The sequence below is a fragment of the Megalobrama amblycephala genome, linkage group LG3 (assembly GCF_018812025.1).
Source record: "Megalobrama amblycephala isolate DHTTF-2021 linkage group LG3, ASM1881202v1, whole genome shotgun sequence".
Lineage (NCBI taxonomy): Eukaryota > Metazoa > Chordata > Actinopteri > Cypriniformes > Xenocyprididae > Megalobrama > Megalobrama amblycephala.
The window spans coordinates 52,673,531-52,687,444 of NC_063046.1; the positions used below are offsets into that span (position 1 = coordinate 52,673,531).

Genomic DNA, 13,914 nt, shown 5'->3' on the forward strand with positions numbered 1-13,914 from the left:
TCATTCAAGTTATTAAAATCAATCCAATGTATATTGTGAGATTGGGTTAAGAATGTAGATTAAATTTATATTACCCATATAAGCAGGACTTTAGTACATCTTTATATGTATTTTGAAAATGAACTCTAATGTATTTGAAATATGGTTAAAATGTACTATGTATGTACTAAAGTCAATGGTGCAGTATTATTTTTTGTTATTTAAAGAGCGCATTAGTAATATGCGCCTTTAGGTGGGTGCATAGTGCGCGTACACGCTGCTTATTACACACACAGGGACGCGCTGCAGCACACAAACATTCCAAAAATATTAAAATTAAAAGGATTACAATGTAAAAGATTCTTTTTGTGTACATAAAGATAAAAATGCTTTGGTGGAATCTAGCTTGTTCCGTAGATGGTCTGCTTGCGCGCTTTAACCTTGCGCACGAGCAGATCTGTTTGAATCTCAAATGTACACAATTGTTCAAATCTGCTTCTTTTTATTATGTTTACTTTAGGAAAAATACTGTCTTTTCTTGCTTGCTCTTACATGTCAGTCTCATATCTGGTCTCTTCCTCCCCACGTGTCAATTTTCCACTGTTTCTGAGGATTATTCTCCCAGTAGGCCAGTGGTGGCGATGCAATAGGCTTTACATCCAGGGACACATCTTTAATATTTCAGCAGCATGTTAAATCAGGGAGTCCTGCTTCCTCTGCAAGGGCCAAAGTGGAAACCAGGTCACACAACACTCAAAGGACACTGAAGGACATGCAGAAGATGAGAACACCATTAGCCATGTGACTGTATCTGCAGACATTGTAGCGACACACGTCACAGGCAGGAAATGTGAAATCTGTCTCTGCACTCCCATTGTGCTTGTCCTTTGTGGCTGTTTCTCCTTGTCAGCATCATATGCTAAGTTTGAAATAACAAACAGAGGCAATATTTGTAGAGACCCAATTTTTGAATATGGCGACGGAGTGTATGAATGTCATTGTGTTAAAAACAAAATACCCCAAACCATTTGCTTTTGTTCCAGTGTTGGCATAGTTACTGTGTTTTGCCTTTGTAGTGCACTATATGTAAATGCATTAAAGGATTAGTTCACTTTCAAATTAAATTTACCTGATAATTTACTCACCCCCATGTCATTCAAGATGTTCATGTCTTTCTTTCTTCAGTCGAAAAGAAATTAACCCTCTGGTTGAGGCTTTGGGGCCTGGATGAATGCCCTGAATTTGTGCTTTTTTCATTTCATAAACACATTAATGACACAAGATTATTCAACACAAACTCCTTAGGAACATAGTGTTCTGTTTTTGAAAAAACAAAAAACTTAGTTTAAGGCCAAAAAAAGTTATTAAATCTGTGTTCTGTTTTATTGGAGGTTGTAGACTGTTTTTCAGAATTATGTAAAAATTATGCTTTTCACTGTTTAGTTTTTGTAAGTCTAGTTCAACTTATACCGACCTACAGGCAGAAACTGAAATCAGCTAAACCTTTAAAATATAATGTAGCAAGGACTGTAAAGAGATGCACATTTGAGAAATATTGATGGATTCTTATATGTTTATGTCACCGAAACAATATTTATTCTATATATCATCACTATGAGCGGGCTTTACAAGCCTGTTTCGAATGGACTGATTGGAGTGTTTTTGAAACTGCTGCCAGCGATCTGGACGAGCTCACAGAGACTGTTACATCATATATCAGTTTCTGTGAGGATCTGTGCATTCCTACAAAGACTCATTTAACTTACAACAACGACAAACCCTGGTTCACTGCAAATGTCAGCCAGCTCCGTCAGGCCAAAGAAGATGCTCGCAGAAAAGGGGACAGAGTCTTGTACAAACAGGCCAAATACACACTGGAAAAGGAGATCAGAGTGGCAAAGAGGAATTATTCTGATAAACTTCGGAATCAGTTCTCTTCTAATGACACGGCTTCAGTGTGGAAAGGTCTGAAAGACATCACCAACTATAAGACACCATCCCCCAGCTCTGTGGAGAATCAACAACTGGCAGACGATCTGAACGGGTTTTATTGCAGGTTTGAAAAAAACACCATTAACACCTCCTGTAACCCCCCTCTCCCCCACTCCTCCACTTCAGTTCAGTGAAGATGACGTGCGCCAGGTCTTCAGAAAGAACAAGAGAAGAAAGGCACCAGGCCCAGACAGCGTTTCACCAGCCTGTCTGAAAACCTGCGCTTGACCAGCTGGCCCCCATCTTCACACAGATCTTCAACAGATCACTGGAGCTGTGCGAAGTCCCCACATGCTTCAAACGCTCCACCATCATCCCCGTCCCAAAGAATCCCAAAATTACTGGATTAAATGACTACAGACCTGTGGCTCTAACGTCTGTGGCCATGAAGTCATTTGAAAGACTGGTTCTGGCTTATCTGAAGGACATCACTGGGCCCTTACTGGACCCCCTGCAGTTTGCTTACCGAGCAAACGGGTCTGTGGATGATGCAGTCAATATGGGACTGCATTATGTTCTCCAGCATCTGGACAGACCAGGGTCTTATGTGAGGATCCTGTTTGTGGACTTCAGCTCTGCTTTTAACACCATCATCCCATCACTCCTCCAGCCCAAACTAACTGAGCTCTCCATGCCCACCTCTGTCTGTCAGTGGATCAGCCAGCTTCCTGACAGACAGGCAGCAGCTAGTGAGGCTGGGAAAATTCTCATCCAGCACCCTCACCATCAGCACCGGCGCCCCTCAGGGCTGTGTCCTCTCCCCACTGCTCTTCTCCCTCTACACCAACGACTGCACCTCTAAAGACCCCTCCGTCAAGCTCCTGAAGTTTGCGGACGACACCACACTGATCGGCCTCATCCGGGATGGTGACGAGTCTGCTTACAGACTGGAGGTTGAACAGCTGGCTGTCTGGTGCAGTCTTAACAACCTGGAGCTCAACACGCTCAAGACACTGGAGATGACCGTGGACTTCAGGAGAAACCCCCCTGCTCTGCCCCCACTCACCATCATGAACAGCACTGTGGCAGCAGTGGAGTCATTCAGGTTCCTGGGCACCACCATCTCCCAGGACCTGAAGTGGGACAACCACATCGAGTCCATTGTGAAAAAGGCCCAGCAGAGGTTGTACTTCCTTCACCAGCTGAGGAAGTTCAACCTACCACAGGAGCTGCTGAAACAGTTCTACTCTGCCATCATCGAATCCATCCTTTGCACTTCAATTACCGTCTGGTTCAGCTCAGCTACCAAAGCTGACCTCAGAAGACTACAGAGGGTAGTCCGGTCTGCTGAGCGAATCATTTGCACAACCCTCCCCACTCTCCAAGAACTGTACTTATCCCAGAGTGAGAAAAAGGGCAAAGAAGATCACTCTGGACCCCTCACATCCAGCACACTCCCTCTTTGAACTGTTGCCATCCGGTCAACGCTACAGAGCTCCTGAACACCAGAACGACCAGACACAGGAACAGTTTCTTCCCTCAAGCAATCCATCTCATGAACACTTGACAAACACGGAACACACAACACTATTACACTTTATTTACTTAAAACACTTATTTATATCTCAATTTGCACACATAACTGTACATACAATTGTCTATATTATATATTGTTTTTTTTTTTGCTTTTTTTGCACTTTGTCTATCTTGTAAATTTGTATATTATATTATTATTATTTTATTCTTTTTATTATGTGTCTTGTCTTGTCGCTGTTACTCTGTTGCACTGTGGAGCTTCTGTCACTAAAACAAATTCCTAGTATGTGTAAACAACATACCTGGCAATAAAGCTCTTTCTGATTCTGATTCTGATTCTGATAGTGGACTTCAATGACCTCCAAACGGTTGAAGGTCAAAATGACAGTTTCAGTGCAGCTTCAAAGGGCTTTAAACGATACCAGACGAGGAATAAGAGTCTTATCTAGCGAAACAATCGGTCATTTTCGAAAAAAAAAAAAAATACAACTGTATATGCTTTATAAACACAAATGATTGCCTTGCACATGCTTCCGCTTTCCGTATTCTTCAAAAAGTTTACACTGTATGTCCTACGCCTTCCCTATTCAACTTACGGAACGAAAGCGCTGCCAGTTCCATTTTTTTTTCGTAAGTAGAATAGGGAAGGCATAGGACATACAGTGTAAACCCTTTCAAGCTGCACTAAAACGGTAATTTTGACCTTCAACCGTCTGGAGGCCATTGAAGTCCACTATAAGGAGAATAATCCTGGAATGTTTTCATCAAAAACCTTAATTTCTTTTTGACTGAAGAAAGAAAGACATGAACATCTTGGATGACATGGGGGTGAGTAAATTATCAGGAAAATTTTATTTGAAAGTGAACTAATCCTGTAAGGCCCAGTAAATACGATCAAGGAAGCAGTATATACAACTGCTTTTAGGAGCAAGTCTTGAACTTCGAATTCGTTTTCCTAACTCCCTTTTCTTTGTGCAACTGATTTTGAATAGAATTGTGTGTGTTTTGGACCATTGATTTGATCTGATTTATTCAAAAACTTAGCGAGGTACAGCACCGTCCATTGTGGTATTGGCGTCTTTGCTCTTCCTCATCATCAGAGTCTTGTCACAGACACCCAGCTCAATGTAAACACAGCGGGCCCTTGTGTCCCTTACTGTATAAGGCTGTTGAATTCCACCATGTGGAGAATACATTACACCAAACATGAGTTGCACTGCATGGGAAAGCCATTAAGGTGATGTATGAGTTGGGTCACCTGTCTGCTGGGTCAACGGTGAGGGATTGCAGTTGCAGCTTGGGATGCAGAAGACCGTTCCGAAGAATGCTTACATGATGAGAATTGAAGCTCAGAAAATATAATGACCATTGTGGATTGTCATATACTAGTACTGTGTCGTTTACATCTACACTCATGGGCAAAAGAAATGGGCCAAGCCAAAAATGGCAAAATATTTAGTGTTTTTTTTAATGGTCTTAACCATTTTAATCACAAATCACTGGTCAGGAAATTAGTAAGAATTGCACAAATACTGTAATAAAGTAACTTAGCATGAAATAGACTTCCTTTTTGTTTAAGTTTTAGTTTAAGTTTAAGTTGTGTGGTAAACTTGCAAACAGCCTTTTACAGGAGAGTCAGTGTTGTTCCACTCAATGTTAATGGCTTTAAACAGTTCATGAGTAGTTGAAAAATGTCTCACAGTTCAGTTGAGTTTAATGTGAGAGCAAATATTCACTATAGGGTTCAAATCTGGACTCTGACCAAAGCCAAAACATGAGCCTGATGGACTTGTTCTCGAGCCACTTCTTGGCTGTCTTTGCAATTTGGGCAGGACAGGAGTATTGTCTTGTTGAAAAATAACATCTGATTAATCCTCTTTAGATAACCAAGCCATTCTGCAATATTCTCCAAAGCATTAAATGGCTTTTCACAGTGAAGTAGCTCACCAATACCAGCAGGTAAAAAGGCTCCCCACACAATGACACGTCTTCCTCCACGCTTCACTGGTAAAGATGCGTTTATTATTAGATTTCTCACCAGATTTTCGAAGACACTGCTCTGGAGCATCACCATCCAACTCATGTTTCATTGTGATTCATCACTCCACTCTGAATCAACTCTGAATCAAACTTCCTATATTCTGTCAAAAACTTTATTCTGTCTGTGATGTTATTCTGAGACGGCAATGGCTTTTTAAGCTTATTTGCTTATTCTTATGAAAAAGAAGCACACTTTAGCATACTTTTAAAAGGGGTACTTATTATGGAAATATTATACTTTAAAATAATACACCTGAAACTGAATTTAATGTAATGTTTTTGGACACTTTATTGCAACTAAATGAAAATGTATAATAGTTTAAATGTGTGTATATATACATACATATATATATAAAGAAATTAGCTGAACTTTAGAGAGCTTTTCTGAACCACTTAAGTAGGACTTAAGTACATCTTCATATGTAATTTGATAATTACTTCTATTATCTTTGAAATATGGTTAAAGTGTACTGCCGACAAGCATTAATGGTAAACTAAAATATACTTCAGTGTCATTTCTACTGAAACTTGTATGTCATGTGTTTAAATATATTTGTAACATCACAAATGTAATATTAAATAATACACTACAGTTAAAATTATAATCAAGTACTTTACATGTGCTTCAGTATGTTTGTCAACACACTTCTTTAAAGAACAACAAAATAATATTAAAACATGATGTTTCTAATGTACTTTAAAGTAAAACCTTTTAATTTGAAGTTATTCATTAGTGCACTTTTTATAAGTGTACTTAAGTGTGTTAAGAAACAGTCATGTAAGTGTGCTCTTTAAGTCTTAAAGTGTATACTCTTTTTATATCATCTGCAAGTTTAGTTTTACTTTTAAGATTTGAAGGTACACCACAAGCGCACATTCCATACAATTAAGCACACTTTTTCCACAAGGGTAAGTTTGGAATATTTAAATCATAAACCTTTTAGATTTTAGAAAGGAAAAGTATTAGTGAGAGCTATTGGTGGCAGTACAGGGATCTGGCTAGGATGTGTGTCATGACATCAGCCCTTTTTGAGATAGTATGTGTATGTGCTTGTGTGAACAGGTGCATGTGGCAGGATGAATTCAGAGAGGTGCGGAAGCCAGTTTTCGCACACGCCGGTAACTGGCAAATACTCTTCATACCCAGCAAGTCTATCACTCAAGCTGTGTGTGAGGCATGTCTGCAGCTCCTCAAGAGCTGCCTGGATGTAAATTGAATGCAGATTGATTGTTGCAGGGGGTTGTGTAGCAGCTGCTAATTGGTAATGAGGAACATTTGCAGTTGCTCGCTGAGGTCTGGTCTGAATTAGACAGCTCCGCCCCAAACAGATACAGATACAGGCTAAAAATAAAATTGAACTGATGAACTGAGACTTTTTTGTAAAGCCTGTACATGTCGTACATTTTAAAGCTGTTCCTAATACCCTAAAATACACATTTTAATTTCTTATATTACATATAATATACATATAATATCTTATCATGAATTATTGAAACTAGATATTTACATCTTCTGAAGTAAATGGTGGTGGTTGCCTGTGCAGAAATCACCTTCATAATGCTTGGTTGTTGCTATGCATTTGCTAATGTGTTCTGAGTGGCTTTTACTGTGTTGCTGCACTGTTGTCAGGCTGTTCTGAGTGGTTTCTATGGTGTTGCTAGGTGATTTCTGACTGGCTCAAAAATGCACAACCTCAAACCTCTGTGATGCTCTCTAGTTATGACTTGGTCATTCTTACAATATAAATCGTAGTTTTGAATATTTATAACGGAAATTTCACATTTCCCCCCAACAAATAGCAATAGCACGCGAGCTTTGGAAGCATAAGATCCCACCCTCCCTTCAGAGCGCTCTCCAAAGCCACGCCTCCTCCAAAACACATGAACGCGCACAGCCAGAGCAGAGTCTGCAAAGCGTCACGAGACGAGAGACGGCGTTAAATTCCCTCATGTCTCAAAGCACATAACATTACAATAAAAATGAACGTAAACAACTTACAGAGCTCTTACTTGTACCACCTGACTGCTGCAGATTCATTTCACATTGATAGTGTACTTCAAATCTTAAAAGTATATTTTTAAAAAACTACTTGCAGATATGATATTAATGAAATATTACTTATGTGTACTTAAAGAGAGTACTATGACTATGTGTCTGTCATGTGTTTCTTTACACACTTAATATTACTCAGATTGTGTTCATCAGAAAGAAGAAAGTCATATACACCTAGGATGGCTTGAGGGTGAGTAAAGCTTGGGGTAATATGTATTCTTTTAAAGTATATTATTTTTGCAAAAAGTACTCTTTTTAAAAGTATGCTTAAGTGTACTTTTTATGCTGTATCTAGTACAAGCAAATCTAATGAAGCTGCTTCATTGCTATGACCTTTCAATGCACCTAGTAATACTTGATATTAAAATGTCACATGTCTCCTTAGATTTAAAACATGAAGAAATTAATTTGAGTTCATGAATTATTGCTATGGTATTCATAAGGTCATATCAAACGTGTAGCTGTGAAGCAGCTGTATGAAATGTGCACCGCAGTGACAGTGCACACACTGTAGCTTAATCTGTATGGAAAATCTGTTCTCTTAGCATTCACCCACATTTTTCTCTCTTGTCACAACAACCCAGAGCTCCTTTCAGAACAACACGCCTCTTTGCGGAAACAGGGTTCCTATTTGAGAGCATCAGGGACAGCGAGGGGTCTAAATCTTCTTTGAGTCACTTGTGGAAAAAAGCTCTTGGTTTGGAGTGCTCTTCCTGAAATAGGCCTGTCTGAACCAGGAATGACCAATGGGAATCAACTGTTCTTTCATATACAATACAAGCCGTTTCATCTGTCATCTGAATGGCTTGCCTCTACCGCTATAATGAACCGCAGATTCCACTGGTAAATGAAAGTATTTTACATATAAAAAGGTAATCTCGTGAGATTTTTTTTTTTTTTTTTTTCACAGCAACTGATCAGGGATCCGAAATGAGGCGTTGATGAACAGATGGCACTAAAGTGGAAAAAAAATATGATTTTTGAAGCTGATGCAATTTAAACAACATCAAAAATTCACACTCAAAATGAAAAAAAAAAAAAAAATATATTTTATTTTACACATAAAGGAAAAACACAAATGTTCCAGCTCTCAGGCCTTTTTCGGTATGTGAGGTAATCTAATATATCCATCCACTATTTATACAATTAAAGGGTTAATTCACCCAGAAATGAAAATTATGTCATTAATGACTCACCCTCATGTCGTTCCAAATCTGTAAGACCTCCGTTCATCTTCGGAACACAGTTTAAGATATTTTAGATTTAGTCCGAGAGCTTTCTGTCCCTCCATTGAAAATGTATGTACGGTATACTGTCCATGTTCAGAAAGGTAATAAAAACATCATCAAAGTAGTCCATGTGACATCAGTGGGTTAGTTAGAATTTGTTGAAGCATCGAAAATACATTTTGGTCCAAAAATAACAAAAACTACGACTTTATTCAGCATTGTCTTCTCTTCCGGAATTGATTCCACATAAAATATCTTAAACTGTGTTCTGAAGATGAACGGAGGTCTTACGGGTTTGGAACGACATGAGGGTCATTAATGACATAATTTTCATTTTTGGGTGAACTAACCCTTTAATTAACTGTTTACATCGCAATTGATTAACAGGTTTAATTAATGCTAAATATTAAATATGATTAATATCTAAAATCACAAATCAACTTACAATAAACTTACGATTAAGTATTATCAATCAACAATTAACCACATACATTATAAACTTTCTAGATATGTTAAACCACATCCACCTACAAACTACATAAAACATTTATATAGGACATTTTCTACAATAGACAATAAACTCAACAGTAGAGATTGCAACTATCAAAATATCAAAAAATTAAACAGGATTATATTAATCAACAAAACTCTTTTTTTTTTTAATTTTCAGTGCGAATCACAGCTGAATTTTTGATGTAATTAAAAAGATTTCTGTTATGATAACTCTCAGAGTGTTTGGCATGGAAATGGATATGTTGATATGTTTGGTCTTGGTGGAATAGATCTGCTACGCTGCTGCAGAGCGAGTACGGGACTTTCTACTGCCAATACATAAACGACACGCTGCTGTAAGCAAGCAAGACTTCAGTACAAAATATCTATACAGGTGGAGCTGGGGAGGGTGGAGGGTTTCTGAAAGACTGCTGCAACTGCTACAGCAAATGCTGATCAAGTATTTGAAGGTTGAGCAGTGAGCTCATTGGCTACTGATACAGCAGGAACCAATCAGCTGTGCCCTATAGAAAATGATGGGATTGCAAGCAGATTGAGTTAAGGACCTATCAGCCAGCGCCATCTAGAGTTTAATTACTGAACTGTATTTATGCACCAAAACGAGACAATATATGAGACGAGAGAGTGAGGTGTAAACGACCTTGTTATACTGCAATTGACCCTTCGCAAACCCCCGGAAAGACGTCAATACACACCATTTTTCTAGTTTAAGTCAACCGAGGTTAATCTTCTAATTCCTGACTGCTTTGTCGGACAAAATGGTGGATTTGGCGTTCTGATTGGTTAGATCGCATGTCAATCAAACTCCTGGTGAAGGGTCAATTAAACAATATCATTCATATGGGTGAATCTCACAAAACCTGTTAAGAACATGACTGGGTCAAATGGTACCCCAAAATCAAAAGAAAGGAATGTAAATTGATATTTTGCTTAAATAAAAAAAGCCTGTTTGTGGAAAATAGAAGAAATAGTTTACCCCAAAATGACCCCAGATGTTCTTTCATTTTTTAACTGATATCTTGCTCACCCTTATGTTATTCCAAACCTGCATATTGTTATTCCCCCAACCCCAAAGTTTAGACAGAGAAATGTTTTTACATACAGTATATATATTTTTGGTCATACAAAACAATGTAAAAATCTGTCATGCTCCAAAAAGGACAAAAATACACACTTTTTCATATCTCTAAATAGCAACTGAAATTTTGTTTTGTGCTTCAGAAATCACAAAAAGAAACAAAAATGTATGATTACAGAAGAGTAAATAGTATATGAGACACTTTTAAAAGAGGGTTTTTTTTTTGTTTTTTTGGGTTTTTTTGGAGCTTGACAACCCGTTTACTATGAATTATTGTTGTATGCGTAACTTTTGTAGCTCTTCAAAAGTGTGTATTTTTCATTAGACAAAAAAGAAAATAATAGCAAATGGGTGAGTAAATGATGACTATTTCAATTTTTTAGTCGGTTATTTTAGTATTATTTATATACTATACTAATTTAAATATAAATTATGTTTGCATTTTTTTTTTTTTTTTTTTTTTTTGGGTGAACTTCTTATGCTTTTTTTATGTGACATTTTTATTTGTAACAATTAAAAGAATTCTCAATGCTTAATACAATAAAATCTCATTCCCAGTACAGAATATGTTTTAAACTATAAACTATTAATACATCACTGCTATGTTTGTTGTACTGCCTTTAATGTATGCTGCTTTAAATAATAAGTATAGACCTTATGCACCTGAAAAACAAGTGCAACGCGCAATATGGCGGAATAAGTCCCGCCTTCTAAATAAGAGCCAATCGCCGTTTGGTAAAGTCATCGCGTAACTGCAGCGGCCGTTAGAAGCTCCGGTTCCTATAGAAACAGTCAGGCGTGCGCTTCCTATAGAGACCCGCGCTTAGGACTGCGCATACGCATTAGCTTGATCCAGACTGAAAAATACAGTTTTTTGTCATGATTCGAGCGTTTAGAAACAAAATTGTTGTCAGATTTCATTGGTGATTTCAAATATGAAATTTAATCGAAAACTTGGAGAATTTGATGTTTCCCCATTCAAAGAGACAGGAGCTGCACTTGCATGCCCGAGAGGCGTTTCAAAGATGGCCGACAAGTGAAATGACTTGTCTTAAAGGGACTTCGGTTTGAATATTTTTTTGGTTTTTATATTTATATGATATCGCTGTTCGAAGAATAATTAGCTGGAGAAGTGGATTTACTTATTGTAGAGTTAACAAAAGTTATCATTGTAATGTTACATAGTATTGTAACGTTTGAAGCGGATTTCATAACAAATGTCAGTAGACTGGGAAGTTTTTAAAACAAGCAGTTCAATCATAAATCCCTAAGATCTTACCTTCATGCTGTGGAAACACAAGCCGGAAGACAGAATACAACGAGAGCAGCGGTTGAAAAGGAGCGGGGCTACAGGTCTATAACAATCTTATTTTTTACTAGATTTTGGGGGTAAAGTGTTACCTAGAGCTGTTTCCATGGACGAGTCCCAGTCTTTTGATGTGGCTTTGTAAAATAAGTACGTCAGGCTGTGAGTCATCAAGGCTGACCTTATGAACTCCACCTTTATTTATACCATCTGAACACCTGCCGTTCGGAAATGTCAAGGTGTTTTGCGTCAGTTTTAACCTCCCTCTCTCTCTCCCTCTCTCTCTGTTTCTTTATATTGCCTTCAGTCTGTCTGCTGCTTTACTTCACGTTGCTTTTCACACCTCAGTCCCTTGTCTTTCTGTCCAGATCTCTTTTCACTTGCTTTCTTGCACCTTCACCTTTATCTTCCTTCTCCATATCTCAGTCCTATTCACTTTCTCTCAGGCAAGAGCAGGCTGTCTCTGTAGTCTCTCTTATCTTTAACCTCGCCGTCCCTCCCTTTCTCCATTTCGTCCACTCTCTCTCTCTCTCAGTACCTTGACACTCAGAGATGCCTCATCCAGAGCGTCTCTGAAGTGTTGTAGCATTGTAACTGGCAACACGACAGTCCCATAATCGCCTGTCAATGCTGATTCCTTCTCTTTTTTCACCTCTCCTGCCCCTCCTTCTCCTCCTCCTCGCTCTCCCTCTCTCGTGCTTTCGCTCTGAGGCCACGCTGGCACCGCCTTCCCAGCAACGGTCGTGGAGGTTGAAACAGCCACAGATGGTGCTGAGACACACAAGCAGCCACTCTACTACAAAAGTGTGTGTGTGTGACAAAAAAGAGTGTGAACGGCAAAAGAGAAGAGACGGAGCGCTCAGCACCTCTGGGACACACGAGCACTCCAGAGGAAATATTTATGACCCAACGGCAGTGAGTGACCCCCCTCGCGCAGACAGGATCTCCAGCGAGGAGCCGCGCACAGCTCCGTATGAGCCGACGCTCACAGACGCACGAGCAGAGCAGGTTCGGGCAGGAGCGCGGCTGCGGGGAGGAAGTTTTCCTCTGTCAACAAACCTTTTGAGGATTAAACAGCAGGAAAAGAGAGAAACCTCAGCATGAGCAGTTGCAGGAAGAGATGCAAGAGGGAGATTCTGAAGTTTGCTCAGTACCTCTTCAGACTTATTACTGGCACACTCAATGCAGGTAAAGTTGGTGGCAATTTCCAAGTTTTTCATCTGTTGGATTTGCAATGGAGTATAAAATACTGGTGCAATCTTAGCATTATATACAGTATGGATGTAGAAGTTGAGGCAGTGAAGCTCAAACAACCTGCAGGCATCTCTTAACCAGATCTCGACCTTTGATATCCATCAATCTTCTACATCCTAATCTCCTTAATCATGTCAATTAATCCCAGTCTACTGACAATTAGGAGGAGGCAAACAAATTTTCCCCATCATTTGCCAAATATAAATTGATGTGTCAGCTGTTTCAAGGAGAGATGGGCTCTTCTCCATGGATTGCAGCACATTTAGTTGTGTTGTCCTGTCCTTGAGTATCCTGCTGTAGTTGTTCCAGTGTGTCTACAAATAATGTCAAATTGTGTGAAGATAAATGGGCGGTGGACCATATTTCGAAAAATGAATAGGCTTGTTGCAGAAAATCAGCAATGCATCAAAACAAATGCATGTTTTGACTATGCTGACCTTGATAAATGGCTTAATTGTTCAATTTTCAATATGTTTTTACATTCTTTAAATTTAATATATATATATATATATATATAGACACATACACACACATACAATACAAATTTAACATTAAAATGTTATATATGTATATGTGTGTGTATAAATGTATATAAAATAAATACTCAGGATAACCTGAAGGACTCATTATTACAAAATGTTTGTTACAGATAGAATTAATAGTCTAATTGTTCTTTGCGTTACACTCAGGACTGCAGTTTGCAGTTTCTAATTATGCTAATTTACTGCCTTGATATGAGGAACTTTTGTTCTAGCTAATCCAGGCAAAAACTCATGGGATTTATCTGATTTGACAAGTTTATTTGTTTACTCTTCTCCTATGTGTTTCTTAATTTTGCGTTTATTGATTATCGTTTATCTGTTGTGCTTGTGAGGAATATGCTGTGCATCTCTGCAGAATGTGAATGTGTGTCTGAATGTGTGGGTGCGTTTGACAACAAAGACCTTGGATGGCGAAGCTTGGCATGCACTGCTTTACTGGCCTTATTTTTATG

The 13,914-nt window shown here is 38.6% G+C and overlaps 1 protein-coding gene across 2 annotated transcripts in view; it reads left to right on the forward strand.

The window, feature by feature from the left end:
- kcnip4a (potassium voltage-gated channel interacting protein 4a) overlaps nucleotides 1-13,914 on the forward strand; it is a 269,903-nt gene that overhangs the window by 77,245 nt on the left and 178,744 nt on the right. Inside the window, exon 1 of one of the 2 annotated variants that reach the window (XM_048186031.1) lies at nucleotides 12,394-12,854. The exons of the other annotated variant lie outside the window; for it this stretch is intronic. Coding sequence (XP_048041988.1) covers nucleotides 12,767-12,854 — 88 coding nt within the window. The 5' untranslated portion in view covers nucleotides 12,394-12,766. Of the gene's footprint in view, nucleotides 1-12,393; nucleotides 12,855-13,914 lie in introns of those variants that run through there. 2 annotated transcript variants of the gene reach the window in all.